Source organism: Thamnophis elegans, chromosome 3, assembly GCF_009769535.1.
Source record: "Thamnophis elegans isolate rThaEle1 chromosome 3, rThaEle1.pri, whole genome shotgun sequence".
NCBI lineage: Eukaryota > Metazoa > Chordata > Lepidosauria > Squamata > Colubridae > Thamnophis > Thamnophis elegans.
The window spans coordinates 83,358,599-83,385,430 of record NC_045543.1 but is presented as its reverse complement, the minus strand read 5'-3'; the positions used below and the strand labels follow the sequence as shown (position 1 = coordinate 83,385,430).

At 39.9% G+C, this 26,832-nt stretch overlaps 1 protein-coding gene and 1 long non-coding RNA gene across 2 annotated transcripts in view; both read left to right on the top strand.

Moving 5' to 3' along the window:
* On the top strand, positions 1 to 8,236 carry LOC116505847. The gene is made up of 3 exons (XR_004254979.1): positions 1 to 59; positions 7,662 to 7,745; positions 8,153 to 8,236. It is a non-coding gene; the product is annotated as an uncharacterized LOC116505847 (long non-coding RNA).
* Positions 8,237 to 9,465: 1,229 nt separating this feature from the next.
* SLC28A3 (solute carrier family 28 member 3) overlaps positions 9,466 to 26,832 on the top strand; it is a 36,399-nt gene continuing 19,032 nt past the window's right edge. The window contains exons 1-7 of the mRNA XM_032213845.1: positions 9,466 to 9,524; positions 9,644 to 9,735; positions 14,706 to 14,895; positions 16,756 to 16,900; positions 17,915 to 18,028; positions 25,259 to 25,336; positions 26,006 to 26,086. Coding sequence (XP_032069736.1) covers positions 9,466 to 9,524; positions 9,644 to 9,735; positions 14,706 to 14,895; positions 16,756 to 16,900; positions 17,915 to 18,028; positions 25,259 to 25,336; positions 26,006 to 26,086 — 759 coding nt within the window. The remainder of the gene's footprint in view (positions 9,525 to 9,643; positions 9,736 to 14,705; positions 14,896 to 16,755; positions 16,901 to 17,914; positions 18,029 to 25,258; positions 25,337 to 26,005; positions 26,087 to 26,832) is intronic.

The following is a 26,832-nucleotide window of genomic DNA, read 5'->3' as shown; positions in this document are numbered from 1 at the left end:
CAGCTATGTCCACGGTTAACCGTACTTCTTCCAATAGCTACAAGAATCCAGGATTTGAGGTAAGTCTAAAATGTTTTTGTTGTTGTGGTGGTTCTAGAAAGAGTTTAAATATGTTAACACAGTTTCTGGGAAGCATACGGTCACCTGTTTCTTAACAAGCAACTATTATTTACCGTAATAACAAATAAAGTTGCTAAGAAAAACCCTGTCAGTGCAAGTTTTCTCTTTTCTCAAAGACTGGATACAATTACGCCATTGTGAAGAGATTTGCCATTTACTGTTTGTTTTTTTCCGCCTTCCTGGATTATTATATCAGTAGAACAAATTAATCCTACACCTGTTTGACTTGGGAATTGAATTAGTTGCAAGTACAACTTTTAGATACATTCTGAACTTATTTAACCTATTTGGGGGATCAGACTGCCAGTCTAGATCACATTGCACAGATTGTAATGATTGTGGTAGCAGTGTTTGTTGCACAGCGCGATTGTTTTGCAACACGTATTTATGTGTAATTGCATATTTAAGCATCATGTGCCATTGCAGCAATGTTATCAACACTAATTAGTATTTCCTACAATAGTACCCGTAGGGACAGAAAATATTTACATCTAAAATAGTGAGGAATAGTGAGGTTGAGGAAGTAGTGTAACTTCCTCAACCTGGCACTTTCCAGGTTGGTTAAGATTACAACACCCCAAATTTCCCAAATAGCACAATCAAAAGAATTCTTTGAGTTGCAGCTCATCACATTTGGATGACACCTGAATGGGAGAGTCTGATTGATTAAATAACTCCAATAGGTTAAAAAAAAACAGTCTTCCTTACTTTGAAGGCACACTGTCATAGCTGAGGACATTATTTTAGATTTAGCATATCTACAACATACACACAGTTGGGGGGAAACCTACATAGGAATTTCAGTTAAATATTTGTATCTATATTTGCTACCATCTAATGGTTACCTGGAGTTTTGCAACTCAGATATACTAGCTCAACTTTTTTTTTTTACTCTATAAATTTCAGACTTGAGTTGTCAAAAGCTGGCTGCTATGGGTTATAAAATGCTCTGTTATTTTATATAGTACTTTATAACCCACAACAGTTCAACTTTTTGAATTAATTCACACATGCACCCAATCCTTGGTTTTTCCTCCAACAGAAAGGCAACCTTTATGAGAAAGTCCTTCTCTGTGTTAATTTTTCCTCTTTAAAATGCATTCTTAGTGCATCCATAAAGATCAGTGTTCAGTCTCAACATTTAATCTCAACTCGATCTTGATAGATTTAATCAATCTATGTGTGATTTTAAATGAATATTCAAGTTGTATGAATGCTTCTCAAAATTATTAGCAGCTCTAGAAGGGCCATCGTAGTCAGCACTGTAGCTTGCAGGTGTAAAGGTTCATTCACAGTTTTAGCAAACTGATACTTGATTTGGGGCAGAAGCTCTCAGGGGTTTCTTAAGACCAACTATTGTCCTGAGTGTGAAAAATTGGCACATGCACGTTCCCACCCATGTACCATATGCAGAGAAATTTTCTTTGGCTACAATGAACCTATAGGTCCTCACTTTATACATGATTGCTTTCTAAGTGGCTGTCAGTACTTTATAATTGTTACTTAATTATCTGTAGCAACTTGCAGTTAAATCTTGGGAAGCTCTCACACTATGTATCTCCATGCCAATATTTTCTTATATATCATTATTTTAACCAAAAAAAAAAGTTTGATTCAAAACCCAGTTTATACTTACCATTTCTTAGAATAACTTCAAATATTTTTTAACTTTTTTTGTCAATGGAAAGAAAGAAAAAGTAGCGCACACTAGACACTATTGAAATTGTAAAATAATTGTGATTTGAAAATACTCCTAAAGTATAGCCTGATGAATTAACTAGAATATATGTCAAAATTAATTTTTAAACAACTTGTAGAAAATCAAGAGGCTCAGATTTTGATGGGAACAAGTGCATTTAGGAAGGAAGTTTTCTCCTGAAATCTCATTCAAATCTAAATTGCCTCCCCCCCCCACTCCCCACTCTTCACTCCCAGCCTGACTGGTTCCTACATCTAGTAAGAGTTTGGAGTTAGGATACTTCCTAAATGTTTCGACTGCAATTCCAATCAGCTAGAATTCTGGCTGTTTTATTTCACAATATCTGGAAGAGATGAGGCCAGATGGGAGAAGACTGAAATAACCCCATCATAAGAAAGTGGGGGGGGAGAGAAGCAAAGATACCCATATTATGCTTCAATTTAAATCATGCTCGTTAAAAAGAAGAAAAATAATAGGTTAGCATCCCAGCTTGATAGAACCTTTACTCTGAAGTAAGGGAAAATGTTTTCCTTAGATCTCCCATATCCTTTTGGCACCAAGTTAATTTCTTTGATTTTCAGAGACGCATAGATTAATCATTAAACTTAAAACAAAGAACACAAATATAAATGTCTTCCAATTTATTTATTTATTCTAAAAAATAAGTAAAAGATTTCTCAATCTATATCAATCATCCAGTGGCACTTAGCTGTTTTCTCGTGGTCAAAATATCATATTAACAGCCCCTGGCAGAGGTGGTATTCTACCAGTTTGGACCGGTTCACCCAAACCCATAGTGGAGGCAATTGCGAGGGGCACATCCACCTGCCCTGGCTCTACGGCATCCCATTAAGGCCCCGTTTTTGCCAAAAGTGCATGCACTAAAGCTGTGCACAAGTGCTCTTTAGCAATATTTATAAACTGAGCCAGCCTACAATACCCCAAAAGCAAGATTGGGAGGTTTCCTTGGGAGGAAAATCTTGTTGAAAGAGCAGGCTGTATTTGTTTATGAAATAGCAGCAGGGTTGAGGTCACACTCAGGGAGAGTCTGTTGCAAAGAGAAGGTGCTTTCACAAGGAACATGTTTTTGATGGGCCCTCCTTAGATGATTAATAGGATGATGTTGTACGTGGCAAGATGTTGCTTGATATATTCATTTTCTTCTTTTTTTAGTATTTTGAGTAAAATGTATGTCATCCTTAGGTTCCTCCATGTTCTGATATATTCCTTTTCTGTGCTGTAAATGTATTTAAAGATGATTTCAGCTTTAGGTAGCCCAACACAGAATACCCTGCAACCAGACAGAGGTAATCAAAAGTATGAGTCATGGTAAAGAGCCCTGGTGGTGCAGTGGTTAGAATGCAGTATTGCAAGCTAACTCTGCCCACGGCCCTGACAGGGATCACAGTTGACTCAGCCTTCCATCCTTCCGAGATTGGTAAATGAGAACCCAGATTGTTAGGAGCAATATGCTGACATTTGTATATAAGTGCTATAATTATTGCTCTTGCTCACCACTCTTGCTCTTGCTATGAGCGGCTGATATCATGGCATCCTGGTCCAGCTATAGTTATTCTTTTTTTAAAGCAGCGTCTAATAGGATGACCCTCATTTTATCTTCACAACCCTGTTGAAATATGCCTAAAGGTAAACTGAGAGGTCCACAGTGAAATGATTACTTAACCTGACCTCATTCCATTTCTCTAACCATTACACCACAGTGCAATTTCTATAGCACCCTTGGATGGTACCCAGGTGGGATACATCATTCTCTGCCTAATTGACCTGTTTCCAAATGTAGAACCTAACTTTAAGATAAAGCTATTATAGAAAGCACTCACATATGCATATATCACTTAAATCAAATAACCAACAACACAGCAAACTAGATATGAGTCTTCAGCCCTCATGTCATAACTTTTAACTAAGAGAGAATGCTTTAAAAAAAGTATTTACTAACGCGAGCACAAGATTGGAATAAAACTCTTACGATTTTCTAAGAGGCACTTTTGTGGCAAACAAAACTTTGATGGGATAATGGGAACAAACCATCTATTAACAAAAAAAAAATCTCCTCCCATTCTGCTCAGTAAGGTCAGATGAGGATAAGAAAGTAGAAAAGATCATGAGGAAGCAGCAGAATTTTCCTCAGAATGCAAGAGGAAAACGCTCTTTGCAATCTCTTTTGCAAGATGTCCAATTTCACCTCTTTCCTCTGCAAGATTTGTAGGAAGTCTTTCACTTGTAGGAAGCTTTTTTTAAAAAAAGGAAAAAGAAACTCTTTTACAACAAAAACCTAAGAGCTTGCATCTTTGTTGCGAAACCAGCTACTGGAGGAACCAAACAAGGGTTTTTCTTACTTACCTTTAGCAAATTACGGTACCTCAGAGGAGAAAATGCCAGAGGAAGAAAGTAAGGAGAATAATTTATGCGCCTTGCAAAAATACAGTTCCTGCATTTTATAGTTGCACGGCTGAAGTTTGGAGGGTGCAATTGCATCTTAAAGTTTGTGGCATATTGAACAGGTGAGTAAAAGTGCAGCGCTTACAGTTTGACCTCTTATTTGGCAGAATCAGGACAGGCAGACAACAGGTGTTGTTTAAACGAACAAAATGAAAACTTTATGGAATTAAGGAATTGAAAGAGGCTTTGCCTCTTTCTTCTATTCCTTCAGGAAGCAGAATTTGTGTTTGTGTGTGTTTAGATCTCTATTTATGTATCTCCTGCATTTTGTCTTCACATTATCCTCCCTGAAATGAGTTGCATGAGTATCCAAGGACCAGTGGTGGGTTTCAAAAATTGTTTGAACCTACTCTGTGGGTGTGGCCTCCTTTGTGGGAGTGGCTTGTCGCTCATGTGACCGGATGGGAGTGGCTTGCCACCCATGTGACCGGATATGAAGATGCCGACGACACTTGTCAGAACCACCTTAAGTTACCTCACACACAGCACTGGCATGCATAAGAATATGATGTAAACTTATTTTTTAAAAGGCATCTTTGGTTTGCGTTAAAACAACTTCAACACACGCAATGTTCTGATTGCACCACAAACGCAGTAGTCATCCTTACCTTTCACAGAGGCACTGAGTTTTATAAATATGAGCGTGATAGTGTAGAATAATCATATCCAAGGACCAGTGGTGGGTTTCAAAATTTTTGGAACCTCTTCTGTAGGTGTGGCCTGCTTTCCGGGTCCACTGGTGGAACCTCTTCTAACCGGTTCGGTAGATTTGACAAACCGGTTCTACCGAATAGGTGCGAACTAGTAGGAACCCAACTCTGCCAAGGACACTCAAAAACCTTCATGCCTTTGCAGACATTTGAATCTGGATTTCCCTCAATGCTTAAATAATATATGTATATCAAGAAGTTAAATATTTGACTGAGACTGAGAGTGAATAATTGGCCCAAAGTCATATAGATGGGTTCATAAGACAGGGCTGGAACGAATGGTGGTATTCAGCCAGTTTGGATCGGTTCAGGCGAACCGGTAGTGGCGACCTTCAGGTGGACCTGCCCACCTGCCATGGCTCTATGACATCCTATTTAGCCATGTTTTCTAAGCTTCCTGCAAGTGTGCGTTGTGATACACCGGCAGCCTATGGAGCTGGCAGCAGAGTCAGACAGTGAGGAGTTTGGGGAGGAATATGGCCCAGTCCTGGAGTCAGGGGAAGGTTCTGATGAGGGTTCTACATTGGAAGCAGAGATGGGGCCAAGGCCATCTGGTAGTTATGTGCTGCCTCAGAAGCCTTCAAAGTCTGACATCAGTAAGGCAGAAGAACAGCAGGAGCCTGTTCCCAGGGTGTGCATGCGCAGAGATGCCAAAAGGCAAGAACAATTAAGAAAACAGAGTAATAGGGTCGACTCGGAAGTAAGGCTTGGATTGGCCCCTCCCATAAGACAAATGGGATGTGAGCTTTTGCAGGAAGCAATTAGTTCATCTGGTCGGTTCACACTTTGAAAAGTTCTGTTTGACTCTGTGCTAAGTTTGGCCTTGCTCTGCGTTTGGCAATTAGATCTCTGGCAGCATTCTAAGGGAGATAAGGTGGGTGTTTATCAACGTGCCCCTGAAAGACTGTGGCAACTCAAGCGGACATCTGTTGGAATCTTCACAGACTGTTTGTGAAGCTTTGTGGCCTGGGAATGACTATAATTCACAGCCGTTTAAATAAAAGTTGGTTTTTGGGACTAAGATTGTGATTTCTGCTTTCTCAGGAAGCCTAGGTCAGAACAGAGTGCAAGCCACACAGGCAAGCAAAGCACATGCAGAGAAGTGTGCATTCGTGGAAGGTGCACATGATCACATTTTTGGTGCATAGTGAACTGGTGGTAAAATTATGTGAAACCCACCTCTGACTAGAACTCATGGTTTCTTCATTTCTGACCTTTTACTTTAACCACTACACCAAACTGGTTCTCCTTATTATATTACTAAGATTTAAATTTGTCCATTTGTTGTTTGAGAAGTAAGTTTAACAAAGGACTATCATTATCAGATGGAAGATAAATTTACAGTCCACAAGATTTCTCACATTTTAATACTCTTACATAAAGATACTTGATTCTATTTAATACAGATACAAAAAAATGTGGCTTTTAATAGCTTTAAAATGTGCCTCTTTGGATTTAGCTAAATAATTTATTAAGCTTAAAAGCCATCCTTTTTTAAAATTTTAAAATGCCAATGGGACCATTTGTAGTCAGTAGAGGTCAGCTAAAAAGCAGCATGTGGCCTCCAGTTTTAGCAGAAGCTCCCAACACATCTTAAAGTGGAAGAAGCACCCTACAATCCTCATAGCACCCCAAGATCCCATTACAAATATTCAGTGGCAAAATGGCCAAATGTCAACCCCTAATCACAGATGTCAAAGTTGTACGCACTGTGGGCCGGATCATGACATATCACGACTTCTTTGCCTTTGCGGAGCCTGGGTGGGTGTGGCCTGCATGTGACGTATCCGGCCCCATGAGCCACCAGTTTGACCTGCGTGAGATCATCTTTTGGATCAAATGTTGGATTCTTTAGGGAAGAAATAAAGGGTGGGAATGGAGAAGGAAGATTCTGGAAGGCAAGGTATTTCCAATTCCACTTCTAAAATTCCAAAGAATCTACTACCAAGGCCCCAAACCAGTTGTGGGTTGCAGGTGGTTCACCCTGGTCCATAATTATTATATGACTCAATGACTAAGACACTGAGCTTGTCAATCAGAAAGGTTGGCAGTTTGGTGGTTCAAATCCCTAGTGCTGTGTAAGTGAGTGAGCTCCTGTTATTTGTCCCAGCTTTTGCCAACCTAACAGTTTGAAAGCACGTAAAATGCAAATAGAAAAAATAGGAACCACCTTTGGTGGGAAGGTAACAGCATTCCGTGCCCCTTCAGCATTTAGTCATGGCGGTCACATGACCACAGAGATGTCTTAGGACAGCGCTGGCTCTTCGGCTTTAAAACGGAGATGAGCACCGCCGCCTAGAGTCGGGAACAACTAGCACAAATGTGCAAGAAGAACCTTTACCTTTTCCCTTATTATGCATTTCTCTACAGTTTCCAGGGGATGAAAAAAATCTAAAGTCCAGGACAATGAGATAACATTCAGAAATGGCTCAGGCAAAGATGCCTGCCTAATTCGCTAAATGATAAGGAAGATGAGCTCAATCAGATTTGCAAGATTTTGGTATTACAGGCAGTCTCAGGAAAAGTATTTGTAACCTGCAGGTGGAATTTTCTTTATTGGATTGATCTACCTAGTGGGCAGCAGGATGAACATCACCCCTGTTGTCCCATGTGCTAACTAAAGTCTATTCATCTCAAGTCATGTCATCTTCAACTGTTGTGCCTTGCAGGAAGATACTGATATTTCAAAGACAAGCGGTACTGCATTACGAAACAGGAACTTAGAAAGAAGTAACTCCCTTCCACATGATGAGGTAAGAGGAAAATGGGTAGGTTCATAGGTCGCACTCAGTCATGATAAGTTTTGTTTATGTTGGCTTTGTGTGCTGATTTAATACACTGTGGTTTACTCTGGCTGGTAGTGTTCATGCCACAGGTGTTTTAAATAAGCAGTTTTGGGAACTGGGAAGAAGCCAGAATATGATTATGGCATGGGGAAGTAAAGTTATAAGCTTTGGGTAACAATACCCCACCCTTTCAATTAAACATACTTAAAGATTATTAAGATAACTGAGGTAATGTTAGTTGGTTAATAAAGAACAGACAGCTTGAGAGTCACTGAGAACTAGAAGGAGAGTTTTCTTTGTACCTGGCCTTTGAAAGAGAATCAAGGAAATAAAAACAGAGGATTAATAACCCATTTTGCTTTATTTTGTCCTAGCATGAGACAAACATTGATATTGACAGCGAGCCACATGGAAGCCAACCTGAATCAGAAGAAAATAAGAATCTTGGGTGCAAGGGGTAATAATTTCATTTGGAATTCTCCACCAATTAATTTCTCCATCAAGTGAAATTTTAGTGCATTCAGAAACACTGAGTTCAGTTTTTGGTTACAGGGTTCTTTTCAATACATAAATAGCAAAGACTTGCTCTTCAGGTCACTCTGTCATACTTCGCTCCTTTTCTAATAAAAGAGCAGGGGTCTCCAAACTTGGCAACTTTAACACTTGTGGAATTCAACTCCCAGAGTGTGGGAGTTAAAGTTCACAAGTCTTAAAGTTGCCAAGGTTGGAGACCCCTGCTATAGACCCCTGTTCTAACTTATTGGCATTTAATTATTATTGAAATCATATCCCATTTTTCTTCTAAGAACTCAAGTTGTCTTACATAAGATTCTCTCCCCTATTCTTTTCCCATAGCAACAGCCTTTTGGGGTAGTTTGGATTAAGAGATACCTTTTAGAACATCTAATCCCTCCAGGGTAAAATCTCCTCCTATCCTCCTGACCTTCTGAAAACCTGATTCTGCCACTTGGCTTGTGGCCCCAGTGGGGGAGTGTCACCCTGGAGGTAGTTGATGGACTAAAATCAGATCCCATCACATCCCCTGCACACCTTGTTCCCACTCGCCCCACATTTTTACCATAACGTATGGTTTCATTATATATATATATATATATATATATATATATATATATATATATATATATATATATATATATATGTGTGTGTGTGGTGTGTGTGTGTGTGTGTGTGTGTGTGTGTGTGTGTGTTGTTGATTGCTTTTAACTTTGTAAGCCACCTAGATTCACCTGGAGATGAGATTAATTAATTAATTAAATTGGCCCAAAACTTACTCACTTAGGTAGCCAAGGATGCACTAGAACCTGGGTCTCCTTGATTTCCAACTACTACACAAAGTCTAATCACATCACATTGAATCTTAGGCTTGCTTCACACATGTCACTAAGATACTACAGATACTGCAGTACTACAGGCTAATTCACTGCTAGGAATTCAGTTCTGACCTGCACAGGGTTGACTCAGCCTTCCATTCTTCTGGGGTTGGTAAACTGAGGACCCAGATTGTTGGGATCCATAACTCTGTAAAATGCTTAGAGAGGACCGTAAAACACTGTGAAGTGGTATATACCACTAATAAGTCTCAGTGCTATTGCTATCATGAGGATTGTTTGCTATTTGGCTTCATATGATATCTAAAATAAAATTACTATAGTTTGCTCCTTTAAACATGATTGTAAAAATCTTTATTGACATGAGGAAGACATGTGAAAACAATCTTAAATTCTTGTATAATTAACATGTACTGTTCATTTTAATTATAATATGTTGGATAATGCATACTTATCTACTTACACTACAAAATAGTCTGTTTTTAAATTATCCTGTTTATTTATTTATCCTTCTAGGAAACTTGCAAGGAAATATGATATGGTCCTTCAATTTTGCAGGCAACATAAAACTACAATACAATACATAATTTATGGAATACTAATTACAGGTATGTATTATACATTCTGAAAAATAGCAATTTTATGTAGAATTTGGGGTCTATAAGTGTGAGACTAATAGCATAAAATAAAATCCATCTCTTGGTTATATTCCAGTCTAATTACTGCAATCTTCTCCTGCCATAAGGCTATCTTTGCAAAAAGCCTGTAAGCTCTAATTTATGTAAAACATGTCCGCTAAGGAGTAGAACAGTAGAACAGATATTGGAATTATGCAGTGGCTATTTTGAAAGTTCTGTTCAACAAATTGCTTCTTGGGACAATTTAATATGTTAGTGTTCAAGTTCTTAAATGAATTACAACCTGACTACCTGAATATACAGCCAATGTTAATGTGCTTACCTCCAGTCTTATGTTAATAGAAAAGTAAGGCTGCATAAATTGTACTGTCCTGACTGCTGAGCCTTATGTTGTCTCTGGAATGGAGCTCAAAAAGCTGTACTCTTCTTATAGTTTTAACTAGCTGATAACCCGCTGTTGCCCGGGTATTTATTTATAGGGGGGAAATGTCTGGACCAAACATAATTTCTAATGTTGGATTTTCCTCCTTACCAGAGGGAGACCCATTGTGGAGTACTGGGAAGCCATTACAATGGCAACTCCACTACATAGAAGTCATTTTATGGCAGTACAGTAGAAACCATTTTAAGGCACAACAGGCTGTATCTTAACAGAACACCCCACAAGGGGTTTTAGGGGTGCCTTACCCTCACAGTATTTGTTTCCAGAAAGAAGGTCATCTGTGTACCAAGTTTGGTTGAAATTGCTTCATTCATTTCATTTTCATTTTATTTGTCTTGTATGACGCCCATTCCCGGAGGACTCCGGGCGGCTCACAACAGACAAGAGAAAGGGGATAAATAGACAAGACAACACTTTAAAAAAAGGTGCAACATTCACAATTTCCATGGGGCTGGGTGTTTCACAAGCCCCCCGGCCTGCTGGAGCAGCCAGGACTTGGTGGCTTTGCGGAAGGCCAGGAGGGTAGTAAGGGTCCGGATCTCCACGGGGAGGTCATTCCAGAGGGCTGGAGCTGCAACAGAGAAGGCTCTCCCCCGGGGAGTCGCCAGCCAACATTGGCTGGCAGATGGAATCCGGAGGAGACCTAACCTGTGAGATCTTATCGGTCTGAGGGAGGTAATCGGCAGGAGGCGGTCTCTCAGGTGCCCAGGTCCGATGCCATGTAGGGCTTTATAGGTAGCGACCAGCACCTTGAAGCGGATTCGGAGACTAATGGGTAGCCAGTGCAGCTTGCGGAGGATAGGTGAGACGTGGGTGTACCTAGGTGCACCCACAATCGCTCGCGCGGCTGCATTCTGGACTAACTGAAGTCTTCGAACACTCTTCAAGGGCAGCCCCATGTAGAGTGTGTTACAATAATCCAGTCTTGAGGTCACAAGGGCGTGAGTGACTGTCTGAAGAGCCTCCCGATCCAGGTAGGGTCGCAATTGGTGCACCAGGCAAACCTGGGCAAAGGTCCCCCTGGTCACAGCCGACAGATGGTGTTCTAAAGTCAGCTGGGGATCCAGGGGGACTCCCAAATTGCGAACCCTCTCTGAGGGGCGTATAATTTCACCCCCCAGCCTGAGAGATGGAATAGTTGGACAATCTTTGGGAGGGAACATCAGAAGCCACTCGGTCTTGTCTGGATTGAGTGCCAACTGGTTTGCTCCCATCCAGATCCTAACAGCCTCCAGGCACTCGCACATCACTTCTACTGCTTCGCTGAGTTGGCACGGGATGGACAGATACAGCTGCGTATCGTCCACGTATTGGTGGTATTTAATCCCGTGCCGGCGTATGATCTCACCCAGTGGCTTCATGTAGATGTTAAATAGGAGGGGGGACAGGACCAAACCCTGCGGCACCCCATAATTGAGGGGCCTTAGGGTCGACCTCTGCCCTCCGACCAACACCGACTGCGACCTGCCCAAGAGGTAGGAGGAGAACCACCAGAGGACGGTGCCTCCCACTCCCACCTCTCGCATCCGTTGCAGAAGGATACCATGGTCGATGGTATCGAAGGCCGCTGAGAGGTCAAGGAGCACAAGGATAGAGGGGTGACCCCTATCCCTGGCTCGCCAGAGATCATCGATCAGCGCGACCAAAGCAGTTTCCATGCTGTAACCAGGCCTGAAACCCGACTGATAGGAATCTAGATAATCGGTTTCATCCAAGGACCGTCAGAGTTGAGAGGCCACCACTTTCTCAACAACCTTCCCAACGAAGGGAAGGTTGGAGACTGGATGATAGTTGCTCAAAATGGCTGGGTCCAGAGATGGTTTCTTCAGGAGGGGTCTCATCACCGCATCCTTTAGGAGGGGCGGGAAGATTCCCTCCCGGAGAGAGGTGTTAACTATCATCTGGATCCAGCCGCGTGTCACCTCTCTGCTGGTCGAGACCAGCCAGGAGGGGCACGGGTCCAGTATACAAGTGGAGGCACTCACCGCTCCCATGGCCATGTCCACTTCCTCAGGAGAAGCAAGTTGAAACTAAATCCATAAAGTATGCTCAAGACCTTCCCCCGGTACCTCGGCTGGTACCGTGCAATTGGAGTCCAGCTCTGTCCGAATCCGAGCGACTTTATCCGTTAAATACTGAACAAATTCCTCAGCTCTACCTTGTAAAGGGTCATCCACATCCCTCCCTTTCAAGAGGGAGCGGGTTATTCTAAACAAGGTGGCTGGGCGCGATTCAGCGGATGCAATAAGGGCGGCAAAATGTGAACATTTCGCCGCCCGTATTGCCACAAGATAGGCTATGATAAAGGCTCTCATCAGTGCTCGGTCTGACTCAGATTTACTGGCCCTCCAGCGGCGCTCTAGGCGTCTCTTTTGGCGCTTCATCTCCCGGAGTTCCTCGGTGAACCAAGGGGCCCTCCTGGATCCGCTGCCTCGGAGAGGTCGCAAAGGCGCAATCCAGTTTAGAGCCCCCGCCACCGCTGCATTCCAGGCAGCGACTAAGGACTCCACCGGATTGTGGACGATAGTGTCAGGTATTTCCCCAAGCGCCGTCTGAAATCCCATAGGGTCCATCAGGCGCCTGGGGCGGAACCACCTAATCGGTTCCCCCTCCCTACAGTGGGGGATTGGTGTCTGAAAGTCGAGCCTCAGTAGGAAGTGATCAGACCATGACAAGGGCAAGGTTTTAATGCCCTTCAACTCTAGATCACATCTCCACTGCTCCGAAAGGAATACGAGGTCAAGCGTGTGACCTGCTGAATGAGTCGAACCCCGAATTACTTGGGTCAAGTCCATGGCTGTCATGGAAGCCATGAACTCCTGTGCCCCGTCAGAGCGTTCGCCAAGTGTAGGCAGGTTGAAATCCCCCAGAACCATAAGCCTGGGAAACTCTACCGCCAACTCGGCTACTGACTCGAGGAGCGAGGGGAGGGCTGTTGCAACGCTGTTGGGAGGTAGGTATGTTAGCAACAAACCCACTTGACCACCAAGGTCCAACTTCATCAACAGGGACTCACACCCGACAAGCTCCGGAGCAGGGATCCTATGAGGAACTAAAGACCTTCGAACGATGACAGCCACTCCCCCACCCCTTCTCTGGGGTCGCGGCTGATGAAGCACCTGAAATCCTTCTGGGCACATTTCAGTGAGGGGGACTCCTCCCTCCGGGCCCAGCCAGGTTTCAGTAATACATGCCAGGTCTGCCCCCTCATCTAAAATTAGATCCCGGACAAGGGGAGCTTTGTGAACCACAGACCTTGCATTTAGCAACAACAACCTGAGACCAGGGCCCTGACAGTTCTTGCCATCTGGCCCTGGAGTGGAACTAGTGGGGCCGGAAGAAGGGATCTCTGTGATGAAGCGAACCCTCCTTCCCCGGTATTTGCTTGCTTGCATTTTACATGCTTTCGAACTGTTAGGTTGGCAAAAGCTGGGACACACACACACACACACACACACTCATGACATATTAAGAAAAGTGGTTGATAGATTCCAGATAGATAGATAGATAGATAGATAGATAGATAGATGATAGATAGATAGATAGATAGATAGATAGATAGATAGATAGATAGATAGATGACATATTAAGAAAAGTGATTGATAGATTCCTCTGCTTTGGTTTCTCTTCCCATTGATCATCACTTGCTAGCAGATAAAATAATGTTTGTTCTCCTAAGCATGTGGTGGGACAGGGTTAGACAAGTTACAAAGAGTTACTGTGGAAGAACTTGTCTCCTGGAGACAAGGATACTCATTAGAGGTTTCCAAGCAAAGTTTGGGCAGCATTTTTTGCCTGGATATTATGGAGATTCTTACCTCGGACAAAGAATTGAATTAGAAGACTTCCAAGATCAAGAGACACCTTCTTGTTTCAACTTTGAATCTCTCTCTGTAAAGCTTCCATGACAAATATTAAGAAAAGAAGGGAAACATTATTTTAAAACTGGAAAAATTAGACAAACGTCTCTGCTATGGGATGGGAATGAGACAATGGTAATGTCATGAGGGCATCTTTACTTGTGATTTGAGGGACAGGTGGATAAGATCTGAGGGACCATCTCTTCTTTTAATACTCTCTCCCGCTATTACTATTGAGTGAAATCTTTGCACTTTTATTATTTACTTCTTTGATGGTTTTTTTGTTTTTTGTTGATTCAAATAATTAGATTGCATTGAAATAACTGACTCTGTCTTGGAATAGGTGGTGATATCAAAATTGCTTTGACCTAGTTGTGCTTAGCTTCCTGTAGCAATTATAATTTTCCCAAGGCAAAAGTAAGATTAAGTAGTCACCATATCAGTTTCATTAACCGCTGTTATGTCTGCTTGGGTAAAACATAATAATTTGCATCTTGCCCCTCCCTCTTCCAGCAGGGAGCATATAGGTATTCCGTGACTTACGACCACAGCCAAGCTCAACATTTCCACACAGGAGATGGAGATATGGGGTATGCAGTGTGGGCAGCTGACATGATCTTGCTTTTTCTCCATTACAGCTTATCTGGCAGTGGTGATTGCCGCCTGCATCTTGAATTTTCACAGAGCCTTAGCGCTCTTCATCCTCACTCTCCTCGCCATTTTTTTCATCTGTTGGGACTTTTTCATAGCCAGATATGAGAATAAAATTGCAGAGTTGCTGTCTCCTTTGGGAACATTTCTGAAAGCTCAATGGTTTTGGCTGAAATGGTAATTAATCAGGATTCCTTTTTAAAAAAGTAAAAATGAGAGTATGCAGTTGTGATTTTCAGTACTGTATAAATGCTATAAAATATGTTACATTTCCTCCTAGCTATTAAAAAAATAACGGGACTTTGGGATATTAACTCAGGATAAAATTTCAGTTTTCTGTGTCCTAAAGAAGTGCTTTTCAGTCTCTTCTTAAGGGATGTACTAGTAAAACATCAAATATTGCCAGTTATTAAAGTAGTTCCCATGGCTATGTTTTTAACAAGAGTTTGGTAACAATTAGCAGATGAAAAGTTTAGCCTAATGTTAGTTAATACATCATCGAACTGATCATATAGGTATACTACCAAAGCCATCTGGTTTAATTATAGCTATTAGCCTTTGTAAGGAAGGGGAGATTGAGTAGTTTTAAACATTTATTGGAGCTAAATTAACCCGATAATATATAATCATATATTATTGAAAGCTTGTCTTCAGACAAAAATCCCAGTGGTCATTTGATATGATCATACACTTGCATATTTGGGAGTAGAGCCCTAACATCTTTCAGACTTAAACAACTTAAATTGTATCAGGTTTGACTAGTTATAAGAGCCCAAAATATTGACTCTACTCTTTTAATGATATTTTAAGGACATTTGCTTGGTTCTTTAACTTTGGGGGGTGAGGGGTGGGAATGCCTTGAAATTAAAAACTTTACAACAGAGTAATCTAATCCAAATACCAGAATTGACATATATATTTGGTAAACTTCATACCTTTTCTTGCAGAATGTTTATACCTGGTGATCCAACTTTCTTGTCACACCCACATACAGGCAGTCTTCACATAATGACAGGTCATTTAATGACTGTTCAAGATTATGACTAATCTGCCCTGAGCTACTTTTGAAGTTCCAATGACTGTAGCCTACCCCTCACCACTCCTCACTGTCATGGGATTCTATTTTGGGCACTGGCAATTGGCTTGCACTGATGGCTGTTTGCAGTGTCCCATGGTCACACTTTTAATATTTTTTTGCCATTTCTGGTGTTTACTTTCAGTTTTTGGCAAACACCCATCGGAGAAAACCGACTCACTTAATGACCATGGTATTCACTCAATATGTGGCATTCACTAAACAGTGGTTTTTGTCTAACAAGTGTTACAAAATATTGAGTGCACAATATGTGTCAAGAAAAGAACTGTTCTATGTCTTTCTGGCTACCTCCCCCACACCGCCATTCATTTTAGTATTTGAAAATTAAGTTTAATCAAACTCTTGTAAAGCAGTCTCTTAATTTACATTTAATAACAATTAGATATAGAAGTAAATTCAGAAGGTTGGGTTCTCTCCATTAATGGAAGTCAAGTGATTTTCTTTTCTTTTTTTTCTTCCTTCCTTCCTTCCTTCTTTCTCTCAAGCAAAACACAATAAAAAAGAAAGAGAAAGAAAACCCGTTATTATTTGTCAGATTTATACAGCCACATTTTTGTTAAGGATACACACAAAAAGAAACAATCCAAAAATTCAAGGAAGTAGAGATTACTTAACTCTCTAATGGCTTTTACCAGAAATCATTTTTCATCATCAATTGCTGCCGCTGACAACTTCTCCAATTGAAGTCAGTACTTCCAGTTTGACAACTAAGAGTTTGACAAATGTTCTCTTTTTACAGTCCAAGGCCAACAGAAGAAGGTTATGACTTATCCAAAGGGAAGCAATATGTGGCCAGTGTGTTTTTAGCAATAAATAGATGTGAGGATGTGTGTATTGAATAGTCTGTGTGGGCAGGGGGGGGGACAAAGATACAGCCTAAAATAATGGGATGATCTTTCCCATAAGTCATTCACTGCAATGTTTGAATACCTTTTCTCTAGGGTAGTGTGGGTCATCTTAATAGTCGCTGTTCTATGTTGGTTAATTTTCGATACTGCCAAGCAAGGGACCAATCAGCTTATTTCCTTTGGTGGGCTTCTTATGTATATTCTCTTGATGCTGATCTTCTCCAAGTACCCAACTAAAGTGAGTGTGTTTACAATCTTTCATTTATATATTTTCTGACATTTAACGTCTATTTGCAACAAATTGAAGAGATGTCCGATAACATAGCTTATTCACTGTCTTGTATTAGTATATTTGTTTTACCTGATTCAGCCATTTATTTGTTTGTTTGTTTGTTTGTTGGTATCCTGCCTTTAATATTTTTATAAATAACTCATGGTGATGAACATATCCAATGAACTGTTCCCCTCCAATTTCCTCCACAACAACAATCCTGCCAGATGAATTGGGCAGAGAGAGTGACTGGCCTAAGGTCATCCAGTTGTCTTTCATGGCTAAGGCAGGACGTGAATGCATCAGGGTTGTACTTGACCTTGGGGGGACACGGGGGACATGGCCAGCTCAATGTCACTCATGTTGGGAGCATCTGTGGTGGCCCAAGCACTCTGCCAGTAAAAACAGGCTTCCAAATTCCATTTTTGTCTGCGACTCTCTCCTCCAACCCTCTGCCAGTGAAAACATGTGGCCCTCCCAAGTTCCTTTTGTGCAGGCAGTGGCACCATGGGCCAGTCCTTCACTTTTTCTAGGGTGGGCCCGCAGATGAGATCTAAGCACCCCACGGGCTAAATCTGGCCTGTTTGACACCCCTGTTATAAACTATAATTTAACCTCTCCATCCTTTCCAGAAGTATGGATCAGTTCCCACTATTCCTTAACCAGCCTGGTCTTTATCAATAATTTTGATATTGAACCTTGCTTGAAAATCAACCAGATTGGGGAAGGTTACTGGAAGAAATCAAACATGCATAATTTTTCTGTCTTAGTTTTAAATTTAGTGCATTATTAAAAAAAAACCCTTCCCTTCTTTTGTAAACATTTACATACTTGGAAGAAATATGCAAATATATTTCCCACTCATTTCAGGGAAACTTATTTGGAATCACCATCTGCATTTACTACAGTATTTAGTGCAATATTGTCAAATTCGAGCTGATTTTAAATCTGATAGTTTTGTTTTTCTTTACGTACGCATAGGTTGTATGGAGGCCAGTAATCTGGGGTGTTGCAATGCAGTTTGTTCTTGGACTTATAACCTTGAGGACCAAAGTAGGATTTGATGCATTCAACTGGCTTGGTAATCAAGTGCAGGTAAGGGTTAAATAAAGGAGATCCTATTTATAATCTTTGTGACAGGTGATCTATTTATACCTGTTGGAATCAAGGAGGGGTGCCTTGGTGATGCATTTTTTAACTCGGTCATTCATGCCTCTGCTTAAAGCATCATTTAGTAAGTAGTGTTTCTTGAAACGTTGATGAATTTTGTCAGAGGTCAAGATAATTTTAAACTAGACAGATAATTGAACTCACTGAGTAAAATAGCAGCTATAATATTTTGCTAATACCTCATTCCTGTGCATGTTCACTTAACAATTAAATTTTGAATTCTGATTTCATATGGAATCACTCTCAAGAACAGCTAAGACTGCTTGTCTGCTTCAAAAAATATCAGAGAAATAGTCAGATGTCCTCACTTGTGATGAAGTTTCACTAAATTGAATGGATTTGCTTATAATTAGCCTGCAATAGGCAATTTGATTTACCTGTGCATCTTAAATTATAAAATGTTCAGGCTGCATGTAGAAAATCACTTATAAAGCAAAAAATGTGATTTTTAAAACAATCTTTTTTAATCTTAAAAAGGATAGAGATGAGCAGACTTTATCTTCATAAAGGAATACCTTAAAAGTGCAGTCCCCTTCTTTAATCAACTTAAAGCCATACAGTTTGTAAATAGCACTTTCAATCACCACTTACAGCTCAGCTTGCCTTCTAGGTAAGTGGTGGTTTACTTAAGAAACCATATTTGGCTGGGTTCACAGATAGCATTAAACTAAAAGAACATAATGCAATTCTGGCAAACCAAAGAAGTACGAATCACACAGATTATATAAATGCATTCATAATATGGGTTGACAACTGTAAGAGGATATTTGCTTCCCATGGCTCTTATATCCAGACTGTGTTATCCTTCCTATGGTTTCTCACAACTAAACTGATTGATTGGGCCACATTCACTTGAAAAAATGCACAATGTTATTATCCAAACATTGTTCTGTTTAATATTTAAAAGTCCAACCCAATGCTATTGGATTACAGTGTGATCCTCCAGTCAGTAGAAAAATATTCCAACATAAATTGTACTTCCCACATTGTTGATCTGCCACAGAAACACAGCCAGAAATTGTGCTAGTCTTAGTATTTCAAGGTGGGACATGTTAAGGAAGTCTCCCAGTTTGATATCCCCTCTTGCTAATCATTGCTAGTCAATGGGTAAACAGTCACCTATTACTTTACCTTCAGTGGGATAGGGAATGGATGAACAAATATAGGTACATGATTGGAACTGTGTGTTGAACTGCTTGTCAAGATTCCCCATCAGCAGGTCTTCAGGGCATAGTTCATAGTTCAGCTTTTTCTAAACACAGATTTGGTATTCTTCTAGTGCGGAGGTGGGGGAGGTAAATCCCTATTCAAAGAAAGCCTGGTTGATAGATAACAGGTCCATACCTGTTATAGAGGGACGTGTGATGAAGCAGGAAGGAGCAATTGATAACAGATGAGCTCTATGACTTCATGGTTGATCACACCCATTGAGACCAGCAGTTTTGTTTGACTTGCACATAATAACAGCAATCCTCTTCATGGCAACCAATGCATCAACACTGGAATGGAATAGAGGAGATGGCACTGCTCCCATCAACCACCATTGCCAAAGTAATAAAAAAAACAATATTGCTAAGCAAAACACCTGGTCAATAGAAGCAGCAGGCATCTCTAACAATAGAGCAATAGAATTATTTTCAAACATAAGTCTAGCACTCCTTCTGTTTTAAAAACCCTTCCTAAGACCTAACAATCGGCTTTCATAGGTGCCAGTCAAGCATTACTTGGACAAACGCCTCTATAGAAATAGGTCTTTCCTACAGCACAAAACAAAATAGCCAAGAGAGTTCCCAGTGACCAGAGAGAAGGTGTTCCTTGCAATCATATAAAATTGCTGAAATTGCTTAGCAGATCTTAAACCTTGATTCTGTCAATGGCTGCATCATCGTGAGGTGTGCTATATTTCAACCATGTCAGAAGTTGAACTGGGGTAAAAGGAAAAACTAGAAAAGCTATTGAAAACTTTAAATTGCATCAGCTGGCAATGATAGAGCGTCACACAGTCACGGAAGAATATAAAGCAGTTATTGGAAGCTATTCATGCCAAGAGTGGAGGGTGTGTGGATGAACACCAAGAGCAGAAAAATGTTCTCTTTCATGCCAATTAACAAGGAAATATTGTTGATGGTAGAAGCAGCAAAAAACTCTTGTCTTAATCATACCTAAAGCAAAACCAGAGGATTACAAAACCATATTGATTGAGCCTTAATCTAAGTCTTGCATCCTTTGAAATCATGATTCAGTCATTGTCTTCCTCTTCCCCATGTCAATACAAGTAGCAGCTGTAACTGTCAGTGAAGAATTTTTAAATACAGCCTTTTCTTTTAAATATTCTTCTACTACCATTGCTACAATGCCTAAAGTCCCTCTCTGAGGGGAGAGCGGTGGGGTGTTAAGAAATGTGATTGACAAATAAGTAAATAAATAAATTTCCCAATTCTTTCCTTATAGAAGTGTCCTTTATTTCTAAATAATCCCATAATGTTTCCTTTGCAAGTTTGCATTGATCTGCACAAATTATAAAATAATTTTGCCATTAACATGTGCAAAGCAGAGGTGGGTTTCTCCCTGATCCGATGAACCAGTAGTGGTGGCAGGAGGCTCCACCCACCCACCCAGATGCTTCTGCACATGCCCAGAAGTATCGCACATACACATGGCTTTGCACATGAGCATGAGCAAACTGGTAGTGCCGGGATTTGCAACCCACCTCTGGTGCAAAGGACAGAGTTATAAGGTCCCCCAATTTTATTTCACTCAGGTCATTATTAAAATGGCACATTTCCTTGTTAGTTTTGGTTTTTGAAATTCAGAATCAGTCTGAAGGGTCCCATTTTTATTATAGAAGAACCTTGAGTTCCCAAAGGTGCTTTTTCAGGAGGCAACTGGACTTTCTTGTTTTTTCTTTAGAAGATGTTTTGCTTCTCATCCAAGAAACATCTTCAAAAGAACAGAAAAAAGTCCAGTTGCCTCTGTATGAAAAAGCACTTTTGGGACAATCATGACCTGGATAACTGAGACTCTCCATAGTCTTTTAAGAATGCTGCAGCATTTATATGCCCCCCCCCAACCTAGCTTTTTTTTAAGTCCCAGAAATAATTGTCCTCTTTTTGTAGAACAATATATTGGTTTTTTCCCTCATGAAATTGCAGAAAACACCAACTGTGACCACTGATCAGTCACAATCATGAATCTCTCAATTACCTTGAGACATTTCTTTTTTTTTTTTTCTGTAAAATATTTTATTCAATTTTCAATTTTCACATTCCATTTGCAATCATTTATACACAGGGTATTTACTATAAGAAAAGAAGAAAAAAAAAAAGGAAAAAAGGAATAAAACGAACAAATAAAAAGGAAACACAACTCATCATTCCCAACCCCACCTAACCCTTGCATCCTCCATACACCCCATCTACCCCCTCCAACTTTCCTTTCTCCCTCTAACACTCCCCTCCTACTTCCCTTTCCCCTCAAACCTTCCTTCTCCCCTTACTCCCCAGACACCCTCCTTACATACTCCTTACATTCCCCTTACTCCTTCCTTACTCCTCCCTCTTCCTTCCCTCTACCTCCCTCCTTGGTGTATGCCTTTATTCGAGTGTTGTTTGATCTAATAAATGTAAAATGAACCAAGGAAAAAAAAAGATAATAATAATAATAAAAAAAAAAGGAACCACCGTATATAAATACATTCTTGTTCTTATTAAGATTATGTTAACCCCCCCCCACCCCACCCCCCACAATCCCCATCCCTAATCCTCCCGGCTTCCCAGGGCCCACACCTGGCACTACCTTCTATCTAAGATATCTTGTATACATATGGATTAAAAAATAAAAGTAATATATAAAAAAGAAAAAAAAAGAAACCATTCTTTGTGTTGATCTCAGCCCCCCATCTTTATCTATGCTTAAGTAGTATAAATCATTCTATCTATATTTTATTCTCGTCTCTTACTTCTTTGCTATTTACCCCGATCTTCTGTAGACTCTCCCGTTCCCTTCCTAAACCTCATGATCCCTTCCAATAAGATTTAAGCAGCATAGTTCCTGCCATATATTCAAATATAACTTTACAGACAAGTAATCAAACTTTCCCTTCTAGTAAAATTTAAACAACGTGAATGATCTTTCTTTACCCCTTTTTCAAACCGTAATTCAAAATAATCTAACCAGATTTCCCCTTCTTAGTAAAGTTAAGCAACATAGATCAGATATTACTTTACACAGGAATCAATTTCTATCTTAAGATAATTCCAACCGACTTCCCCTTCTAGTAGAATTTAAATAACTTAGTTCATTCCACATGCATTTTACTCTCATCCCCCACTTGTCTGATATTTACCACTATCAAATTTATACTAACATTTGTTTAAAATATAGCTCAGAGCGATTTGTAGCATGAATCATTCCACATATTCCAGTAATACTTTCAACAAGAGTCAGTTAACCTTCTATTTTAAGGTAGTCGCTTCTAACAAAGTTTAAACAACATAAATCATTCCGCATTCTTTTTACAGTTATCTTAAGATAATCCCAAGCGGCTTCCTGTTCTAATAAGCTTTAAACAACGTAAATTTTGCCCTCTTCCCTTGCTTGTCTGGTATTTACCACAAATAACATAATTCATTCCACATACATTTTACCCTCATCTCTTGCTTGTCTAATGTTTACCACTATCAAATTTATACTAGCGTTTATTTAAAAAGTAACTATAACAACCAACTTTCCCTTCAAATAAAAGTTAAATAGCATGGATCATTTTCAAATAATACTTTCAGCAAGAGTCAGTTAACCTTCTATTTTAAAATAGTCCCATCTAACAAAGTTTAAACAACATAAATCATTCCGCATTCTTTTAACCACTATCAAATTTGTGCTAACGTTACTTTAGAATCTAGCTCAAAGTAGTTTCGTCCAGCTTTCCCTTCTGATAAAAATTAGTCCACTTTTTCTACCGGAGAGAGGTCTCAAACCCCCATTCAGTCCTCAACTTTAGGAAGTCTTTTGAAGTATCTAAATTCTCGATCTGCGTTCTTCTGCTTCTCCGAGGGAGGAGGGGCTACCCCCTCCATCTTGCAGCCGCATGGCCAGCCGTTTGCTTTCTCCTTCCGCTTGTCTCTCCTCTCTTCCGAGCACGTCAGGAAGTCCCGCCTTCAGAATCCTACAATAGAAATCTTGAGCCTCCGAAATAGAGTTAAGACGAAATCTTTGATTCTCAAATGTAACCGTGATGCCGGCAGGGGCCTCCCATCTGTATCGAATCTGTTGACTCCTAAGCTCTTTAGTTAAAAAGGCGTAGTCCCTTCTTGCTCTCAATATCTGGAAAGGAATCTCTTTGAAGACAATCAGGTCCTGGTCATCAATTCGGAGCCTGTTATTATAAAAATTTTGCACAATCGCGTTTCTAGATTCTTTTGTAGAGAAATATATAATTATGTCCCTCGGGAGCTGTCGCTGTTCCGCTATCAATGAGTTCTGGCGATAGATTTTCCGAATCTGCCAATCAAAGTTAAGTCCCGGGCTTCCCAGCGCGTGGCTGAAGGCTTCAGCAAAGGTCTGTTTTAAATTCTCTTGCTTCTTTTCACGGAATCCTCTGACTCTAATTGCAAATGCCTTCCTATTAAAATTTAGTATCATAAGCTGTTCTTCGTTATTTCTGATTTTTTCTTGTAAAATTTGAATATTGTTAGTCAAATTAAAATTAGCCTTCTCCAGACTTTCCAATTTGTTTTCTATTTCAGCAGAGTAATCTGACAGGGCAGACACAGCTGCAAAAGTATTCGCCTTCATTTGATTAACTTTAGATTGTAAATCATCAAATAATTCCAATACAAATTCCCTGATTTCTTTCTTAAAAGCGTTAAGCATTTTAAGGAGATATTCCTGTGTTAAAAGTTCCTCAACAGAAGACATAGGAGACAAAGGCTGTGTTTCCAATGAAAATTCTTTAAATTCTTTTGTAGCAAGACGCTTCTTTGATTTGGATGGCATAATAAATAAGCAAGTAAGCAGAGCTTCGCTCCCCTCTATTTCCAAAAAAAAAAAATTTATTTTCTTAAGGAGCAGTCTGCAGGAAGATAACACCGGCTAAGTATATCAATCATCCACGGAGAGAAATCGCCATTTTGAGGTCTAATTAGACAAAGAAGTCTCTAAGACGAATGGTGCTGGTATTTACGATAGTACTGAAAACATAAATCTCACAGGGGTGGGACCCGCCCGTATCAATTCTAGCTTGAAAAAAAACTTTGTCTTGTCCTGGGGGGGGGCTAGCCTGTCTGGGGCTGCCAAAAAAAAAGGCAGCTGAGAAGAAATGGCTGGAGATAAGAGCTCCGCTTCGGCCGGAACTAATCTCTTTCCACAGCCAAAAAAGAAAAAAGGCTGTGGTTTACGATTAGATCCTAACCTACGGGGCTATTCTCCCTGCCCCTTTCTTAGCCAGAAAGGGGTGCTATCTATGATCTTATTTAGATATACAGACCAGATCTCTGAGGAGCTCGGTGGAGCCCTCCTCGGCAACAGGCCACGCCCCCCGGAAGAATCTACCTTGAGACATTTCATTTACCTATTATCTTGGGTTAGGCAGGAGGAAGCAATTACAGTTCCTTGTAGCATTAAAAGTGTGGGACATTAATCCTGTGTGATGACAAATAAAACTAGATCAGCAGCTAAGAACCAGGAAGAAGAAAGATAACTGCCACTCCCACATAGCTTATTCTTTTGCTTAACTTGAAGCACTGAAAAGTTTGTCTTTCGCTCCTGGGAAATCTATTTATGCAGTGAGTGGTCTGTATGAAAATAAAACCAAGGCAGCAATCTTAATTTCCATTTAATGAAAAAAAAAGTTGCCTGTGTCATGGGGAAAAAAAGAAAAAAAAAGATGCCTCACATCCAGTTTTTGACAATGTCCTAAATCAGAGAGGAACGTGTATTTTTTTAATCAAAGGACTTCCCCTTGATTCACGAGTTCATGATTCACTAGTTCTTATTTTCAATTGACCTCATCATACTTGAACTACTTGAACATTGAATGTGTAGGACTCATTGAATATTTGAGAAATAAGTGTCTTCAAAAATTTGGATTAGAATAATTGAGATGGTGGGGGTTTCCCCTTGAAACAACTTATTTTTCCTCTTTCTCTTCTCTTTAAGATTTTCTTAGGATACACTGATGCTGGTGCTAAATTTGTGTTTGGTGAAAAGTATACCGATCACTTCTTTGCCTTCAAGGTAAATAGCCATTGTTTTTGTTGTCCGTGGCTTACACTGACCAAATTATAGTGGGTAAGTTTACAAAATAAATCAGTAAAGCACAGAACATTTCGTATGTACAATATTCTCCTAAAAGACATATTCTTGTTTAAAGTATCAGTCAGTTTCAGCCAGTTCTTTGATGGGAAAAGTATTATTTGGCACTGTCTGAAATACTATAATATACTGACTAGTCTCTTTTATCTTTTTCTTTCTTTCTTTCTTTCTTTCTTTCTTTCTTTCTTTCTTTCTTATTTTTCAAAAAAAATCATTTTCTTGTACTTTTTACCTTCTCTTTTATTTCTTCCTCTTTTTCTTCCTTACTTCATATAAATTTTGATTAGTTTGTATCTTTTTCTTTAAAACTTTCTATAAAATCATGTTTTTTTAAGAAATAAAGGATAGATGCTCTTTCTTTGGTGGTACTCAGGCTTTAAAATTCCTTCTCCAGGCATCTTTGATATACAAGAATGCTTCTGGAATTATTTTAATTTATTTCAGCTTATGAATGCTGGCAAACTGTAGGTCTTTGATTTCAGGATTGATGTACAGTATTTCAGGGTTGATCTGTTTGAAATTTATAACATAGGAAAGCATTTAGATAACTTGGAAATAATTATTGACAATAGCTGTTTTGTCTTCAACTAGGTGCTGCCTATTATCATTTTCTTCAGTACAGTGATGTCTGTGCTATACTATGTTGGATTCATGCAGTGGCTTATTAAAAAGGTAACAATGCCCTGGGTACTTTGAGAAATGGGATGGGATGGGACGGGATGGGACGGAATAGAATAGAATACTTTATTGGTCAAGTGTGATGGGACACACAAGGACTTTGTCTCTGTTTATAAAATTATAATTGGTCTCTGGCCATAAAATTATAATTATAAAAGCATATGCAGTATATGGAACAGACGATTCTTCTTAATTTTCTTTTTTTTAAAGTATATAGCATTTTTCTTTCCTAAGTCTGATGCATCTTGCAAACTATCATAAACTAGCTTTATTTAACCTGAAGCATTCTACATGCCTTGAGTTCGTGACTCCCAATCCACTGAGTTTAAGTGGGTATAAGGGATAATGCTAGCAAAGGTGGGAACAGAGGTCCTCAGATCACATAGAACTAGTGTGTAAATCTGAGTAGGTACCTTCCAATTGGCTGAGCAGAGAATTATCATTTATTGAGAAAGGTCAGAGGGACTTAGAATTTAAAACCTGAGACTCACAGTGTGTGAGTGTATGAATGTATGCATGGGTGCATGTATAAGAGGGAGAATTATTTCACAGTGATGAGTCTATGAAGCTTCTTCCATTAACTAGACATTAAATGTGGGATTAAGTTTATGGAAGAGTAGATGTATTGCCTATGAAACCTGATAATAAGTAAAATTCCATTTTCCATACTGGCTGGCATGCTAACTGGAAGTTGTAATCCACACATCTCAAAGTTGAGAAACACTGGTCAGAAGAACGTT